Source organism: Melospiza melodia, chromosome 5, assembly GCF_035770615.1.
Source record: "Melospiza melodia melodia isolate bMelMel2 chromosome 5, bMelMel2.pri, whole genome shotgun sequence".
Classification (NCBI taxonomy): Eukaryota; Metazoa; Chordata; class Aves; order Passeriformes; family Passerellidae; genus Melospiza; species Melospiza melodia.
The window spans coordinates 70207102-70226875 of record NC_086198.1 but is presented as its reverse complement, the minus strand read 5'-3'; the positions used below and the strand labels follow the sequence as shown (position 1 = coordinate 70226875).

The 19774-nt window shown below is 39.1% G+C and overlaps 1 protein-coding gene across 1 annotated transcript in view; it reads right to left on the bottom strand.

Annotated features, from left to right (window-relative positions):
- The window catches only part of SCFD2 (sec1 family domain containing 2), a 186644-nt gene that overhangs the window by 91127 nt on the left and 75743 nt on the right, over nt 1-19774 (bottom strand). Inside the window, exon 5 of the mRNA XM_063157282.1 lies at nt 15900-16149. Within this exon, the coding sequence (XP_063013352.1) occupies nt 15900-16149 (250 nt within the window). The remainder of the gene's footprint in view (nt 1-15899; nt 16150-19774) is intronic.

Sequence of the window (19774 nt, the reverse complement as noted above, 5' to 3'; positions counted from 1 at the left end):
AAGAAGAATATGGAGTTCATTCATTTATATTAAGCTAAAAGGAGATAGAAAATATTATTAAGGGATGTCTTTGGAAAGTCACAGTTTTAAAAAATCCAAGAACATTTTCACATTTGCTTTCCACTCATTTAAATGCTTTTCTGTGTAAAGAAAAACTTATCTGTCATACCAGAGGTGCCTGCATCTTATGTGAAACAACAGCATAATTTCTCCACTTCCCAAACTCTTTCACTAGGAAATCTTTTCAAATTAAATGAAAATCTTTCAAAAAATCAAGCAGAAACTCCCACAAATTTTCTGGTGAATCAAATATAGAAATACATTAACATACAGATCCCCAGCAATAGCAACTTATTTATTGGTGCTATATGCCAATTAAAATCAATTAGTATTATTAGCTCATTTACATTTTTTATTTGTTATTTTTTAGTTCATATCAGTAACTCATACTCTATGCCTAAATCTTCCTTAAAATGAAAAGGCACATTTTTAATGTTAGGGAGATAAAAATAATTTATTAAATAAGAATTTAGAAAAATAAAAAAGACACTCTGTTAAAGCTGAGAATATTCTGCAGATGTTTTTATTTTGGCTACATCCTGATATAGTGAGTCTAAGAGAGAGATATTCAGGCAGTGTCTCTAAATGCAGCAGCTCCCAAAGCAGGGTTTTCATATGAATTGGCCTTACAGCAGAAGCTGGTACCAAAACAGCACCCACCAAGGCATGAGTGTGGAATCAGTCTACCCAAAAAAAAGCTGAGACCTGGTAATCTGGCAGACAGATTTTCCTCAGAACAACTGAAATGCAGCATTTATCTTTTAAACCCAACAAAGTAGTAAGGATAGAATGAAAATCTAGGCTAACTACACACAGGGAGAATTCGTTCATGGCAATTTCTTGGTGCAATTTCACATTGCTTTTTTTTCCAGCACCTTCTTGCAACAGCTCTCAAGCCATTTTATACAGCAGATACTGGGATCAAATTCAGCCTAGTGTGACCAGTTGTCCTCCAGTTTAACCCTTTTGAAGTCCTTACAACATAAATGGTGCTCATGGGCTGTACAGTCTGTGAGACCAATATGTTGTTAAAGGTTGATACAGGATAAGGGTAGCTTGAAAGGTGCAAGCAACTTTCTCCTCAAAAGTCTGCCTCTAAAAGAAATGGTAAACTAATAACTGAGAGACTTGCATGTTTCAGAAATAGATCAGGCTTACCACTAAAGAAACAGTTATTAATTCAAATACACCATTGTCAAAACAGTCAAAAGACGACGCAGAAACCAAAATCACCACCAGAATAAATCCTGCAAGTGCTGTGAAAAAAGCAAATAAACGTATTTTATGCCACTATTTACTATCCATAAAGAAAGCCCTACATTAAGAAGGGGAAGTTAAAAAAGCAGGGGGGTTGGGGGAGGGAGGGGGGTACTTCTCTGAGATTAATTCTGCGTCAGCTCTGGGGCCTTGAAAGACTGCCAGCTGTCCGGGCGTACATATTTTACCACTGAAGTCTGCTTTTGTTTCAGAGACCCCCAAAATGATGTAATCCCCAGCGGAAGACTGACAAGCTTTGAGATATTCCAAAGCACAGATGACAGACAAAATAGCAAATAATCAGTGCAACTATATTGAACATTATCTTGAGAGAATCCAACAACAGAAACCTAATGCACCAGATAACAGCGCTGCTTTGAGCAAACCTGGAGTAGAGCATCACAAAGATTTCTGCAAAGAAGAAATCATTCAAGAAGCACAATTATCTACATGGGTGGAGGGAAGAAAGATGGAGGGGAACATATGCCTTTCATAATTAGGGGCCTGATTATACTGTAGCCGAAAGGGATTTTTTACATTTTAAATTTGATTACATTTCAGAATGAAGCACACTAATTGGTATTTCTGCAGTCTGTTTGAAGAGAACTTCATCTACTTAGGGAGGGGGAAAAAATAACAAAAACCAGTGACCTTCATATCATCTATGTTTAATATCTAGTTCTTTTGCCTGAAGTATTCATGGTTTCCCTTCAATTGCTGAAGCTATCTCTGGGAATAAGTGCTTTATGACTCATTGCAGTTTATCTCCAGAAAACCAGGAATGAGATACTAGCAAAATATACTAGAATCAAATAGATATTAAATCCAACAATCACAACTGCTACTAGGAAAAACAAATTAAACCAGTCCATCCACCAGTATAAATAAGAGACTGGAAGAAATTATTTGCACAGGCAACTCCCAAGATCACACCTTAAACTCAGGGCCATCGAGAGAGTTAATTAGGGTAGGGACATGTGCATTAAAAACTGCAGAAAGCCCCATTCACTAAAAAAATCAAAGGCATAATGCACTTCCAGTTCCTGTCTATCTGCCAGAAACACTGTGTTGAGGGAGAAGATGGTAATTGGCATGACAAATAAAAGCAAAAGTAACAAAGAATATATCCTAAAACTTATAAATGAGTATATATTACCATGTATACATATTCTTCTTTCTCAAATACATGCCAGAAAAATGCATATTTCCTGTCTAAGCCAAAGAACTGAGAAGGAACCATCATAAACATAACTTAGGGGCCATGAACTCAATGTAAAATATCCAGACCTTTGGACAAGGACAGTGCTGGTAAAAGGACATGCAATTCCAAGATAAAATAAACTTCCAATACAAGAGTATTTCTGAAGAAAAAGGGTTTTGCAGAATGTAAACAAAAGAAAAAAGCCAAAATGAATAATTATGAACAGAAACAAAGCAACATCTAAAATTTGCAGCCTGACCCTTGTTGATCAAAGCCCCCAGGAACAGATTGGGCACTCACTGTCACCATCCTGCTGTGGCCCCGGCAGACAAACCATAAGCCAGGCAGGGATGTCTGCTCTGTAAGTACAAAACCAGCTTGGTGAAGAATGGCTCCCACAGCTCTTCCTTGGAAATGGAGGGACAGGTACTTCTTAAAGCTGGTTCAAGACACCTAACTAAACAAGCAGAGTCAGACCCTCAAAAAGCTCTTTCTGTGTGCCATAGAAAGGCAGACAGACAAACAGAGAGACAGACAAGGTTCCTGTTTTAAACCTGCCTTGAAGTAAGGTGACAGGAACAAACTCAATATTCTTCACTTTCATTCCTGGTCACTACAAGTAAATGTTTTGGGGGCCCAGTGTAGGATGGAGTTCACATAGAGAGTTTTAGAGAGCTATAAAAAATAAGCATGTCTTTGTTTCATTTTCTTCTTTTTAATTTATTTTTTTCCTTCTTAGAAATTAATTTCATAACCAGTTGTGGATGGAACTGTGTTCAGTATAAGCTTATCCTGGGGAATACGAGTGAGATAGTAAGAACATGACATTTTCACCTGCAGATAACAACTGGTCGCTGAAGTCTCCTCACAAAAAATGCCTGACCTGAAATTAGGAATAACAAAGCCTAAGAAGATACTTCGCCTACACGAATGCAGCAAAGGTACAAGACAGCCTGCAGGTGCGGGTCTGGGGAAGCCAATGGCAAACTTTAGGAGAAGGTAAACTATTACAGCGACCTGATGAGGTCTTCATGGCGAGAGAGAAGGACGAGAATCTTGTTTGATGATCAGAAGGCTGGATTTATTGATATATAATATATGATACATTATAACTATACTAAAAAGAATAAGGAGAGAAGTTGCAGAGGCTGCTAAGCTAAGAATAGAATAGAAAAGAATCTAAAAACAAGAGAGTTCTCTGTCACTGTGTTCCAGAGAGCTTGCCCTGTGGTTGGCCCTTAATTGTACACATGGAACATGAACCAATCACAGGTGCATCCTACTGCATTCCACAGCAGCTGATAATCATTGTTTACATTCTCTTTCTGGGGCCTCAGCTTCCCAGAAGATGAACAAGTCCCAAAGAAAGGATTTCTATGAAAAAATGTCTGCGACAGGTAAACAAAAAAGCAAATGTAACAAGGAGCTAAGGGCTGGATACATGCGGGCGACTGCGAGACAGAGGCAGCTAGCTGGAAATGGGGGCAGATGCAAAAACAGATGGAGAGGGAAGAATACGAGATAAATGGAGGAGGAAAACAGTTGTGGTATGAAGCCACAGAAGAAGCTAAAGGAATATAGGCAGAAAATTGCAAATTGAATTAATTTTTCGTAAGCCTCAGGACTCTGTTGCTGGCAAATACCTGCAAAGCCTAGGTAGTATGTTTACCTGCTGGTAAACATTTGGTTTGGAAGACAAGGAAAACAACCTGTCATTGCATTGATCACTTCACTAGTTCAAGCAGTAGACAGCTATGATGTGCAGACAAATTATTTGAACTTGCCAGTAAAATATCGTTCTCTACAGTCAAAATGTTGTTTCAGCTTTTAAGAATTTTGTTTGCTTACTTCATAAATTATGTTGAAAACATCAAAAGAACAACAGTGAGCTAGTGAAGGCAAGTGCTCAAAAGTTAACAAATTCCAGAATTACAGTTCTTTAGCATGAACAGCATTAAGATGCAGAAGCAATCAATTAACCCCTACAACTTCTGCCATTCCTTCTTAGTGCACAGGATTTTCAGGAATGTGGGCAGAGTATGGAGAAGATGACAGAAAGGTGCAAAAGATGAAGAAACTGAAGAATTTGTTTCACTTCCTCTGACTCCCAGGTCTCACCTGCTGTTAGGAAAAGCAATTGGAGGCATGGCTTTTAACTCTTTTGCACCTCCACTTTATTAGACCTCCAGTCTAATAAAGATAACACAAGATATCTCCTTTAAGATAACACAAGAGTGCTTCTGCCATTTCTATATATTCTCCAATTGCTCAACATTTTAAGAGAAGAGAGTCAGAACTCTCTCTGGGATCCTGGCATATCTCTGGGGTGCCTTCTGGTACAGACATGCTGATATTCAGTAACAGCCTGGGAAAAGAGATGTAATCCAGGAAGTGCAGCTTGGGGAACTGGCAGCAGCACCTCTCTGTGGCTATAAGCAGTCCCCAAGACTCTTTTATAACTCATTCGACCTCTCTCTCAATCTGTGTTATTTTTTTGAGGTCTTGGTGGCTACATCAATACACATGGTATACACAGATCTGTAGAACAAATATTCACAGACAGCACCAGAAACAAAAGCCTGAAGGAGATTTGAATCAACAAGGAACATTCACATGTTATATCCACACATTCCTCACTTTAACACAAAGCCAGGCAAGTCAAATTCCTATTTGTATTGTTTTTCCCTAGGTAAATTTGTCTAATAGGTTGTGACTGGCTGTTGCCACCTCTCATCAGGCAACTTCTTCCAGAATGTTTAATTTAATGAATAAAGTGGGAAAGTAAGAGAGAATGAGACATCTGGTACAAACTAGACTTAGTGATGCATTTAGCTTTTAAAAATTGTGTACAACACAAACATCATTCTGTTATTTACACCGAACTCTCAATTAAGAAAGCTTTCTCAATCCAGTTTTAATACATTACTTTCCTTGCCTGACAAAATTATATCTGTGAAAGGGGAGGTGGGAAAAAATCCTTAGGCTATGATCCTGTGAGCTTTCCTGTCTTGACAGACCACAGTCCCAGTGTCTGCAAAAGAGAGCAGAAGGGTCACAGCAAAATGTAACCTGACCTGAACTTTAACCACCAGAGGTGACATGTACTCAACTATAAAATTTAAAACTAAACAAGAACAAATAGGGCGAAAACACTATAAGAGTGCCTTCTCCATGTTGATTTAAAATTCAAGACCATAAAATATCTCATTCTAAGTTCTTTCTTACTAGAGCTTGAGTACACATAAAGAGATTTGTAAGAAAGTACTAATTTAATAAGGTAGAGTTTTTGAATTTCTGGAATACAGGACAATATTTGGACATAACTGAAAATGCAAATAGTGGTAGCACTACAACATTTATAAAGAAGGTATTTAATTTTGATGTGGAAAAAGGTTTAATTAGGCCAGTTGACAGATCAATGAAAATATTTATTCCTGCTTATCCCCATAAGTCAGAATTGATCCATACACAACACCAAAACAGTTTGATCCAACCCTTTAAACTTCATCTTAGGACTGTTGCAAACATAAGGAGAAATATATGTTTTCACACCAATTTATACAGAAGCAGAACCTAACACTTAAAATATTGTGTATATGTGAAAGTATGTAAGAAAGTAAATTATCTTGACTAAAATGAGCAGTTGAACAGTGGTCCAAAGCCAAAATCCATTAGTCTCCAAAATCTTGAGATAATCAGATTATGGGTATGCTGAGTGAACTGCATGGGCAAGTGATGCATGTTTAAACTATAAATCCCTGAGCTATTTATTAAATTCTAGAAATTCTTTTAAATTCTAGAAATTATTTTTCTAGTCCTGGTTCTTCTGTTGAGATGGCAAGATGACCAACACAGCAAAGGTGTTGCAAGATAAAAGATTGCATGGTTATTGTCCATTATTCAAAAATATTTCTTTGGTTTAACACTGCAGAATGGCAGAGCTGTGTAACTCCATTTTATATGTGGGCTTGACTCCTTGAAATACTGGATTTCAACATATTGCATTACCATTAAAATATGTGGAGATTGTTACGATGACATAGGCTGACTGCCAAAATTCAAAGAACAGCATTCACCTCTGATAAAATCTCATGGTTTCAAGAGAATTATCACCACCACTGAGCTGAAAAAAATAATTAGAAATATCTAAAGATGGTAATTATTCCTCCTTGCCTCTGCAGAGGCAATGCTGTCTGTCCTTGTGCCTTCAGATCCAGAACACATCATGCATTTAAAACAGATTGAAAATTCACAAGAAGAAAATTCACAAGAATTAGAGTAGAATACTTAGAAATTCTTACAAGAAAGCATTCTAATGAACCAAGTGACATTTTGCAATCTACAGCAAATGCCTTAACATTTGTGTCTGTATACAAAAGAAAAACAATCCTAAAACAATCTCACTAGTTTTCTGTCATATGGGTGATGACTAGCAAATCTTTCTTTTTGTTTTGACAGTTATTTAATACTTCACAATTTTTGGTCTCCCAGGCTGGGTGTGCTCTGCAAAACAGCAAGAATTTACTCATAATTTTACAACATGATGCCAAAACTTGAAGGTTTGAGAAGGAAGTGATTTGTGTGAAAAGAAGAAAAAAATTATTTAACCATGCCACGTACATACAAAAGTACCTTCTAAAAAGTTGCCTGATTCTGAAGAGGCTTCAGTTTTCATTTTAAGCTTGAAGCAAAGATATATTTGGATATATTTGATATTAGAAGCATCTTCTACATGCCATCGAAATTGCATGCTGAAAAAGAATATAAATCATTAATGAAAATTGCAGGGTATCAGTTTCCTGTTGCAGTTGGCTGTCTGCTAAGTTGGCAGTGAGACAGCGGCCTGCAGAGCTGCAGGCATATGTCTCATGTTAAAAAAAGAAAAAAAGACTTCATGTTATAAACACATCAATGAAAATTACTATCCAGTTTGGAACCAACTGAGAGCAGGTGTTGAAGACAAAATAAACAGACAACATACGAAAGGTTCAGAAAAAAAATCCCCAATGTCACTGGCCTTCCATTGGGATTGTCTTCTACCATAGATTTTAATGTACATCATGAAGTCCAAATAAAATATACCTGCATGTGTAGAAAGCAGCCAGATTTTCTCATGTTTAGGACCATAGCTTTTTAACAGTGATATTTAAGCTACACCTGAAATTTTTAAACCTATAAAAAATATGCCTATGCAAATTTAGATATAAATTAATCCAGAAAACTACTGCAATTTGTCTTTCAAACAATTGACTAGAAACCCTTCCATGTTTCTCAGCTGAAAAATAGACCAGAAATCCACCAAGCAAAAGTCTGCAATTGATTTGGTTCAATTGATTTGGCTCACTCATCCTCCACTTGTGATCCACAGATTTTGAACAGAAATGGCAAAACCCTTTAGAAAGGTCACAGCAGAAAGGTACTGTGGTCTCAGAGAGCTCGAGGATCCTAAGGAGAGCTGATAAAATTCAGGATATGTGCATCAGCTAAAGCAGAGCAGATCATTGCTTCAGTGCATACCCAATTTCTCCTCATTTTTGCAGAGATCACAAAAATCCCATAAACCCTTCTGACTGTTGTGTAAATCAGATAAATATCTTGAGACATGTGAAGTGACCTTTTATTGCTCAATGGCTCTGTTACCATGAAGCAAAGGACTGAAGTGCTGCAGCAGTGGCAGCATCTCAGGATTAATTAAAGTGCAGGTGCTCCCTAAGCACCCCCTGAGCTGGGCAGACAGCAGCTTTGCCCGTGTCTTCCCAGTGCTCCTGGCAGGGTGAACGTCAGATCCACCACCATCTGGGACTGCTGGACCACAAGTGCTTTCCTCTGGACCATGTCCAAAACACACTGAGAAACAGAGATGCCAGGAGGTCATTTTACACACAGTCAGAGAGGGGTATTTTAGGTGTCTATAAAATCAGCTGGGGCAACAGGAAAAGAAGCTTCCTGAACATCCAACTTTCACTTCTGAATTGGGAAGTAAATGATCTGGATTTTCTCTAGCTGCAGTATTAATGCCTGCATGCTTGCATGATGAAACTATTTAGCTCTAACAACAGAGAATACATTTTGTTGCCTAACCCAAAAGGGAAAACTCATTCCAACTGCATCTTATCTGCATGCCAGCCTGGGAGGACTCTGCAGGACAAGGACCTTCTCCTTGCTGTTGGAGGAGACACAGGGAGAGCGGGAGGAAGAAACATTGCCATAATCTGAGGTTTTTTCTATCATTTGATTAGAGCCAGCCTATGAGAAAGATTTTCTCCTTTGAAATGCACCCATGGTGAGGCAGCAGCCCTGATGTTTACACAGCCTCAGCACACCAATATTTGCAGCTTCTCTCTCTATCACAGCAGATATGTACAGATAGCTCTACACAGATCATACTCTGACATTTCTGGCATTTGTCTTCACTATGGAGCTGCAGAGCTTGCAGGAAACGGAACAGAGATTACTAAAACAATGGAGCCTACAATCATGCACATAGACAGACTAACCCCATGGAAAGAGGTCTTCTTCCCACTTCAAGCCAGAGTGCAAAGCTGTCCCACTAAAATTAGGCATGAGTATGACTCTTTACATATTCAAGAATTAGGACTAGAAGAAGCTAATCAGTATTTCTGAGAGAAGCCTATTTGGACCTTCTAAATGTTTAGCTTTTTGATGTGTTAAGGTATTCTCTCACTCTCTGTAACCCCTGTGAAATCTTAACATGAACCATTTAGCTTATTGCGCTGGTTTGGACAGAGATACAGGTAATTTTCATCATAGTATTGGGTATGAGTCTGGTTTGGATTTGTGCTGAAAATAGGGTTGATAACAGATGGATATTTTAGTTGCTGATGAGCAGTACTTACATAGAGTTCAAGGCCTTTTCTGCTCCTCACCTCACCCCAGCAGGAGTCTTGGGGTGCACGAGGAGCTGGGAGGGGGACACAGCCAGGACAGCTGACCCCAACTGACCAAAGGGATATTTCAGACCATATGGAGTCGTGATCAGCATATAGAGCTGAGGGAAGAAGGAGGAAGGGAGGGCTGAGACATTTGGAAGGATGGCATTTTTCTTCCCACGACATTGTTACAGATGATGGACCCTGCTTTTCTGGGGATGGCTGCCCATGGGAAATGGTGAATGAATTCCTTGGTTTGCTTTGCTTGTGCACACAGCTTTTGTTTTGCCTATTAAACTGTCTTTATGTCAACCCACAGGTTTTCTCCCTTTTAGTCTTCTGACTCTCTTCTCCATCCCATGGGAGAGGAGTGAGGGGCTGTATGGGGCTGGCAGGGGTTAACACAACACTTAAAAAGCTTTGTTTTGGTAGCAAAATAATAGATGCCTGTTTACTAAACCTACTGGCAGCAATTTCCACACACCAAGAATCATGGATCAATTTTTAAACCTGAGTCCTCTACCCAGACATGCAGGGATGCCCCAGAAGCATCCAGCATTGCTTACACATGGCTCTTGGTTTTTTGTGCAGATAATGCAAATGCAGAGCTCCTGAAGTCTGAATGGGCAACATGGAAGGTCTTGAGAAGGCTTGCAGACAGCACAACTCATTAAGACTTCTCTAAACATTAAAAACAAAGAACTTTTAATTTCTTGAATTATGTAATCTTTGCAAATTCAGAAAAGACTATTATTTTTTTTCTGTATTTCCCTAAATGACAGCAAGCAACAACTTGGTTGCAGATGTTTTAGTTTTATTTTGGATAATTACAGCCAGCTATAGTTCCCAACTTAAATGCCTACACTACACAGAAACACCAGATTAACCATTTCTCTAATCTGTCTACTTGTCGCCATAATATGTTTCATTTTTTTCCAAGTCACAACTATTTTTTCCCATCAGTTCTGCTGCAAAACTCACAGATTACATGGAAATAAGATAGGATACAAGGAAGGGGGTGGGCTAGCCTCCCAATGGACTAGTGCAAACTTTATTAACTGTACAGAAAACATTTGTTTTCTGTAAAAGCATGGAAACTTTAAAATCATTCAGAATTCACTCTTGGATTTTATGTTTTAAACAATGGTTTCTTTTTCTGTATGAATAAAAAAATCACTACCAGATACCTGAGCTATACCTCCACTGTGAAGCTGGGAAAACTCTTTCCTTCACAAAACAAGTGGCACATTTAGTCTAAAGGAGATACAGTATAACTTTAGCCAATTTCATACCTACCCACCTACCCATAATATAGCCAGGTTTGGGAAATTGTTGCTCCAATCCAGCAGTGAAGACCACAACCAAATAAAAGTGTGTATGTCTGTCCTCTGAGAGAACTGGCTGTCCCTGTCTAGGAATGCAAACATTTATTGCAAAACGAGGAGCGACTTTAGAATTAATGACACTTAGGCCACAGTGGCATTAGCATGTAACTTCATTAATATGAAACATCTTCCCCAAAAAATCATGTGCTGAGGACAAGCAGAACCAGTTGAGAAGTGTCTAATGCAATATGGCAACGCCTACACTCCACAGAATCTCAGAGTCACAGAATTACAGACTGATTTCACTTGGAAGGGACCCTCTAGCTCCAACCCCTCTGCCATGGGCAAGGAATCCTCCCCTGGCCCATCATCTTTATTCTGGTCTTTCAAATTTAACCCAAATCTATGAGAAAAGAGGGAGAAATAGCATCCAACCTCTCCTCCCACAACCAAAGATTCAGATGTCTCTCCAGACAAATAAAGAGACTTATGATTCCCAGTCCCTAGATTTTTACACAGGTCAAAAAGAGTACAGTACACACTTCAGACAGCTTGTATTTCCTTTATGCAAGACTCTAGACATTAAAGAACTCTGCATTTCCACTTTGGTCTTTACTTAAAGATTTCTCAGTTTGCTTTCCCTCCACACACATTATATAACACACAGAATTAGAAAAAGCAAGAGACAGGTCCAGAAATCCACCTTGAGATTAAAAATTCACAGCAGTTCCTGGCTCAAAAGAAGAATTTTATTCCTATTACACCTGTGCTTAAGAGGATGCAACTGATACAGCCCTATCAGGTGAAAGTTACTGCACATGGGCAGCACAGCCAGCTGCCAGTGCTGGGGCTGGGCTGGGAGTCCTCAGAGCACACCGTGGAAGGCAGATCTGCTCTACAAAGCTCCCACAGAGACTTGTAGATGAAAAAGAGAATGGCACAGCTGAAAAAATAGACCTTTATTGCTTTGTGGCTCTATTAGCATTACTTTTGCAGACGTTTGCATTTGCACACAGCTCTACACAGACATTTAGAAAACTAGATGAACAGATAAAATGATAAAATAAATATGCTATTTTGCAGCGGGTTTATTTTCAAACAGCTGCCAAAAAGCCCCACCCCTAAAGCTCCCAAACCTAGCATTCTGGGAAAAGCATCATTTTCCATTATGCTCTGGTCTATTCTCTTCCCCCTCCAGTTTGTAACATTCTGCTGGAATCAGTGATGAAGAACATATGTTTGAGATAAATTACACCCAGGAGAAATCTTGGAACTGTTACATTCAGTTTTATTACCCAAGGCATTAGGATGCTCTTGCACTACACTTATTATTTAACAGTTCCATTAAACAAGACACTGCTAATGTACTTTTATATTATTATGCATGCAAAAATTAGTATCATATTTCTTAAAACTCAATGTGTGATTAATGCACTCCATTTTCATTTTACTTAAAAGTTCCAGGATATTTTTCAGTGCTTCAATGAAACAAGGTGTTACATAAATGCAGAATGCTATTGTACAAATATTTGAGAAAACATATGTTCAGGCAACAGTAAGGTTGAGTATCCTAACACTCAACATCCAGGAAATTGGAAGGGCTTGTGCTTCTTACACAATATAAACTTGTGCAAGTGCTGCATATGGAAGGTATTCTGCAGAGGGCTGTAACATAGAGTGCCTTAGGGAATCCTAGTGTGCCCAATGAGACAGACAGGCTCTGTCTCTGACAATTGTTTTCTTTGCACTGCTGCAAATACTAGTCCAGTTTCACTAGGTAACAACAAATAGCACAAATATCCCCTGTGCATCTGTGGGCTGCCTCTTTTGGGAGAGATTTGCACTAGCTCTGGGAGGCAGTCACATAACTGAAGATTTCCTATAGGCATAGACTCATGCATGCATCAATAAGTTTACATTTAACAAATATAATAGGAATAAAAGATAACTCATATAAACCTGACTAATACTTTGACTGATAATTTGATCTCAAAAGACAAGTCTAAAGCTTTTAATAGGTTTTGCTTTGTATTTTCAAGTGACTCCATGGGAACAACAAATAAAACCAAGAAAAATGTGTACTTGTCAAGACTGTACAACTTCCATGCTTTGCAGAAAAGAAGAAAGCAAAAGGCTGAGGCAGCAGTTCAGAGCCACAGCTAAGATATGGGTTTTAATTTAAATTTCAATTTAAATCAACCACAGAGCCTTAGTACAGTGTTGGGCCCAAGCTAAAAACATCAGGCACCAGGTGTATCGGGAAGCAGAGCACAAAGTCCCCTCTGCCTAAAGACATGTAATCACTAATACCTCAAAATGTAATTTAATGACTTTCTGCTTCAAGTTCCAAATTGAGTCACAAAGCTGAGAGCACCAGTCCCCTCCATCAACAGCAAACTGAGAGCCAGAGAAAGTTACTTGCTGAATATCATAAGAGTCTCACTTATTTTATTAGTACTTCTTCCTCATGTGAAGAATAACCGAAGCTATATTGTTCTAGTTCTCTGTGGTGCTCAGTCCATGCAGTGAATGCAGCCATGGCTCACAGAAAATACACTATATGATCATGAAATGAGGGCTGTGCTGCAATGCACACAGGAGTCAAAGGATGGTTACATGGCAAAATTATTTACTGGCATTTCTCAGCTTTGAAGTGCTTGGATTTGCAGCCTACCTATTATTACTTCTGTGTGCCTTTTTTACAGGCAACAGTAAATTTTGCTATCTCTTGCTATAACTCAAGCTGTCCAATCATGGATTGCCAGCAGGGTTTGAAACTTCATCATGGAGGTGAGGAATGAGCCAGCAGGCAGTGTCTCTCAAAACCCACAAAAAAACTGGCATAGTTTTCTCTCCTGATCTATCCCATTTAACATTCTTCCTATTACTTACCTTGATGGACAGGTGAAAATAAAATACCATGAGCATTTTACTTTGTTCTGATCATGAATCAATACTTTTAAGCATTACTGAAATTTATTTTAGTCTATAACTTTTGTGGCCCCTTAAGAACAAAAAAGGTTTTCTTGTTTCCGAGTTAAAAGTAAAATGAGGGCAGAATGCTGTAGGTCTGGAACACGATCTGTCTAGACTTGTGGCTGTTGGTAACTTGCAGAGCTGTGTTGACTTTGTGAAAATATGCCAGCCTGCATCTGCTAAAAGGAATTAGTCTGTAGTTCATAGATGTTCTGCTGGTAGCAGAATATGTCTTGGCACTGTATCTACAACTGTACAAAAAGGAGAAACCATCACTGCTCTCTATTCCCTGACCTTCAGCCCTGCTACAAAGACAGTCCTGCTGTGCCTTTGAAGGAAAGTTTGTGGATATTCCTTCAGTTCTGAGTTGCTTTGCCTCTTAAGTAGCAAGCAAGCTACCTAAGGTTCAGAGGGCAGCAGGTTGTAGAACACACGCCTGGCAAAATAGAGATCAAGGAGGAAAAGGTCTAAACCTGGTCAGGTTTTAAGTCTTCCCAATTCCCCTGTACTGCAAATACAGCAAATTGCAAATTCAGCAAATTCCACTACCACTGACAAAGCAAATGGTTGGATAAATAAAGGCTTGAAAACTACCTGTGGAGTATTCCTAGAAATTTCATGTGATACTTTGCTGCCAACATGACGTTTATTTCTGGTTATGACAATAGATGTTATTTTCCTTTGCCCTCTGCAAAGGAATAACTCAAACGAATAACTCAAAAGAAATAAGATGTCAAACCAAAGAATGTTGAAGAACCAAAAAAATATCAAGCAATGAGTATGGAAAGTATGCAATACTGTCACCTACTTGTGCAGATTGCACAGACATGGTTGTGCTAAAACACAGATAGAGAAATATAAGGATGCAAAGACTCTGGCTTTGTGTTGCACTTAATTTCATCACATAATAATGATGGACTTGGTCTAAAACTACCTGTACTGGGTTTCTTCGCAGCTTCTCTTTGGTACTTGGCTGAAGTTTTAGAGACTTAAATCTTCACATACTTACATTAAGCACAATGAAGAGAAACAAAAAACTGTGATTTAAAACTCTGATTATTGGAGAAAGGGAAAAATACGAAAACAGAGATTTAGAAATTACTACATCCCATTCACTAGAAGACATCACTGAAGCTGCGAGGGAAGGAGCATTTGGTGGACAAGTTGTGCAGTACATATTGAAAAACAGGAAGGCAAAAGCCTACAAGAAGCCTGGAACACTGTGGGCACTGTGGCCAGGAGTATTAAAATAACACCACAGTGCAAATATGACTGAGTGACCTCATTCCTACCCTAAATCCTTGAACTATTACAGTATTTTACACTCAAAGCAACTGCAGACCAGTGAGACCACACCTGTGTTTTGAATTAGAAGCGTCCATAGGGAATAGTACCAGAATAACCAACAGCAGTATTATTCCACTTCCCCTGAGACTCCCCACTTAGGCCCATTCTTGGAAAATGCTTTCAATTGTATGCTCCTCTGAACATCTTGATTTATGTTCATATGCTCCCCACCTCCAAGATGACCTCATCTCAATATTACTAAATACTGAGAAAACTGATAGCAGAAAGTGAGATCCCCTCTGCCATGCTAGGCCACCCCTGAGCTCATTCATTTAAAATTAAGTTTTTAGCAGGTTTTTTTTTTCTAAAATGTGATACCAGCAACAAGAGGTTAGGGTTTTCCTATTCTATGAGTGCTCATCTAAAAAAAGGCTTACCATGCTATTTTTAAAGGCTAATGTTCATGTTGTTTCAGCAAAATGCTCAATGTTGGTTTTAGACACATTTCTTCTTTTATGCCAGACAAGCCAGCTCCTCGTATTCACAAAGCAACTGTGGTTCACTGAACATGTTTCCAGGATTAATTCTGACTTCCCAGGGTCAACTTTACACCAATCAATGACAGAAATTGTGGAAAAGATTACCTTATGAAAACACACAAACTTAGGAAACCTTTAACAAAAAGAACAACTTGTAGTGCTTTCATCAGACTCAGCACTCTTCAAGGACAGCCTGTCAGCATTTGGCATATATGAACAGAGGAGATGGAACAAATCTACAGGAAATCCTTGTGCTTACTCATGTACTCTCAGCACCACAGACAAGTCAAGCCATTTTTATACACTTCTCCCAGTTCACACGTTCCCAGACATCCAGTTTCTCACCACAAAAGCAGAATCTTACCTGTAATTTTCTGCAGCAAAGGAGATGGCTCTGGCTCATCACAAATTGCCTTGACAAGGGCCCTTTTCACTTTTTCTTCAGCTATGTCGAGCTCTTTTCCACCTTTGATTTCTCCAACCACAGAATATATGTATATCAGCAAAACAAGGAAGTCCTCACAGGCATAATCATCTTTTGTCCTTTCGTTGTAAGACTTGATCATTGGCAATAACTGGTTCAAAACACTGGGCATTTCTGACTCGCCAATAGTCTGAAAAACAGAAGGAAGATTGTGTCAGATTGTGTCAGATTGCCTCCATAGTGCTTGTAAGTTAGGACCAGACATCATTAAATATTCACACTCTCAGTAGTCAGCAGATGGTGATGTGATTTATTTGCTGCTCAGACAGTGAGTTTATTAATTGTCTACAGTTTTTTTCTTAGGGATTCACAATAGCAGCCTTTTAGCACTTGAAAAGCCTTAATATTAGATCTTTCTAAGTGCCAGTATAATGAGAGGATGAGAGCATCCATCCCTTGGTATGAATAGAAATGGTACAAAGTACAAAGTCAAACACTTCCTCTAAATTTTAGGCTTTATCCTCAAGTTTGATTTTGTACATGAGCGGGGGGTTCAAAGCCCACATTCCATTGACTTGCTGACATCCACATCATGCAACACCAGCACTGGCATTTAGATCCATTGTACAGTTCTCTGCCACTCAAAGCAGGCCAATGATTAATTGTACCATCAAACTGCCACCCTACTGTCCACAAACACCTGTGAATGAAATTTCTACATGCTAATTTTCTGCTTTGGCTTAGCTGGGAACTCAGCAGCAGGATCAGGTGAGAGGTGGGAACACTGCAAGGCAAACAGGAGGAACACGCTGCTCTTGGATGGGGAGGGAGGTGTGGGAGGAAAGAAGAACAGTCTTTCTCTCCTGGTGGTAGTGATTGCTCAGGTCCATCCAGGTCTCCTGCAACACCAGTACCCCTCCCCTTGTTCTCTGATTACCCAAAAGATCCTCTGTGACAACCTGTGGGTCAGTTCACAGTGTACAGTGAAACATCAAATCTCTTGTAATCCAAGGAGTCAAGTTTGCAGGCATTTATTCTTGGTTGTTATTACAGTAACTTCACAAAGACTCGTCATGGTAAATAGGCACCAGAGCCAATAATTTACTCTTTAAATTGATTCACAATAAGTAATAAAATAGAAATCAAACATACTAGGAAGAGACACAAGTTTAGACAACAGCAAAACCATGCAAGGGCTTTAGGAACACAAACACTGAAAGCTTTATCTCCTGGTGTACTTCATACAAGAATTCAGGGGGTCTGGTTGTATTTTCAGTTGTTCTTTGTCAGTCTCAGAAACACTAACAAGCATCTAATAAACTGTCATTTTTATACCTACACTGATCCACCACAGATCTCAATCATTAAGAAAGCATGAATTACTTAAGTTCCAAGAAGCTTTTTTCCAGGCTGTGCTATAAGAAACTACACTTCTGTGGACTTTGGGACCCCACCCTGCTCTTGACATAAAAGTTTTGCCATGGACCCATCTCTCCTGAGACTTCAGTGTGGTCAGATGTTATGTTTCCATTTGAATACATACCTTGGAGAAGAATTTGCTAACTATCCACTACTCCTAACAGTAAGAGCAACTGCAGACTTGAGGCAGTAAATTACAAAGCTGCAGTGGTCAAAAGCATGTGGGAGCTAAGAAGGAACATTCTGAAATCCAGAAAGGGTTGGCACCCTCTGTGTTTGGGCAGGGAGTGCTAAATCACATACACAGTAAGTCCAAGCACTGCTCCACTCAGGAAGGAAATCCATGGTGTTTGGCACTGGTCTGGCATGTGCTGGTAGCTGGGCCATCCTCAAAACAAGGCTGTTTGATTCCTGGATTTCAGCTGAGCCCTGCCTTAATTCAGTATTATCTCTTCTCTTCTGAAAAAGTTACACAAATAAATTCTCATCTGGAGTACAGATTCTTTCAGATCCTAAGATGGATAAAGACAAAGCTTCAAGCAATTCAGAGGTACGCATCTATCATAAGGAAGCCATCTGCAATGAACAAAAGCCTAATAAGCCCCAAAAATCTAAGAAATCAAGATAAACCTATGTGTGGAGTTATTCTGGAATAGATGACAAACTTCAGTATATATTATCCTGAATTCATTTTATGAAGAGGCAAGACCTGTGCCAGGTATTATTGAACATCATCTTCTATCTAGTGGCACATCATCTATGCCCCTCCTCCCCTCCCAATCCACAAACTCTACTTCACTCCATCTCTAAGTGCGTGGCATGCTGCTGCAGCACCAAGATGAGTTCTTGAAAAAGCTGTATTTTGCATGCACAGATGAGCCACAGGCATGGAGCACTGAGGATGCCCATGGCTGTACAGAACAGTAGAGTCAGTAGCTCCTGCCTGAGGATCGTGGCTCCTGCAAATACACACGTACAGCATCTTTGGCAAACTTTCAAACATACATGATTAAAACAATCATGTCTTAACTTTCAGGGTGATTTACTGTAGGACAGGCTGAAACTCAACAACTTCAAGTAACAATTGCCACCTCTTATCTTCAAAGTAAAAATGAAAGAGGAAAAAAAAATTAAAGAGCTGTAATAAACCATTAACTTCAGAATGCACGTAGGGTCTTTCTGGGGTATGAACTTCTCTGGAATGTTTCTCCCCTTATCTCTTGGGAAATGGCACCACAGAGGACTTCAAATGGAACTTCCAAGTTTTAGAGGCTATTTTGTCCAAACAGGCCAGTTGTACTGGACTGTGCATAAAAAAAAAAAAAAGCGACTCACAAATTCACTGCAGAGCATGGCTCCACGGGGAGTTGGGAAATTTGCCTCAAACAAAATCCACTGGCAGATAGTCATTATCTGGCCACCTCCAGTGATTTAGGGGCTCCCTGCACCACCTAACAATCAATCAATTACCCTGATTGAACAGCCCTAGAACACAAGTTTTAAAAATGTAACTACCCATGACCCAAATTTCCTGCTGGTTATGTTGGCCTCAAGTTAGCCCCATTTGTCTATCATCAAGGGAGCCAATAAAAATAATAAAAACAGGTCAATTCTGAGCTTTCCAAAGACTGTATAAAAACATCAGCGCTGCTTAATGTAGAGCCAGCTAAAAGGGCCCAAGTTTGAACACTTTCTGCTCAGTTGCATTGTTTGGACATTTTAATGCTCTAATCATACATTCTCCAGAATTCAGAGAGACTTTGTGACAGATTTTTGTTGTTTTCCATCTCTTCCCTCCACCCTCTTTAGTTATTTATTTTTAGAACTTAAGTGGTGTAATAAGTTGATGTCCCTAAGGAAAAATAAACTGATGTCAATTTGCTGATTTTTGCAAAAGGCCTGAATTTTGGCAGATGGGATAATAGCGAAGAAAGTACAAATATATTCTGGGGGGTGGGGTTTAAACACTGAACATGACATTGTGCTTCAAAATCTTATTTAAAATCTTATTTATAAGATCTACAGGAATTAGGAGGAAGTGTAATAATCCAAGAAAAAATGTTTTGCAATTCTGTGAGAGGCATTATTTTCAGTATTGAAATAACTGTAAGAATCTAAAGCCATATGTAGCATTAGACTTATTTTTCTCAATAGAAAAAAGAGTGAGTTTGGGAGGAAGAGGAGGTTCAGAGTTTACTTGAATTAACATGTGTCCCTGACAAAACTTAGAAGAGAACTGAGCACTGTAACCCCTGCGCTTCCAGCCCAGTGTCCTCAACTCGTCATTAAAAACATTAAAGCAAAAATCAACTTCAACCAAGTGGGATTTATTTTCTTTAAAATCCAGGAGGAAGGAGGAGATACATCTTGAGAGACTACCTCAGTCTATTAATATT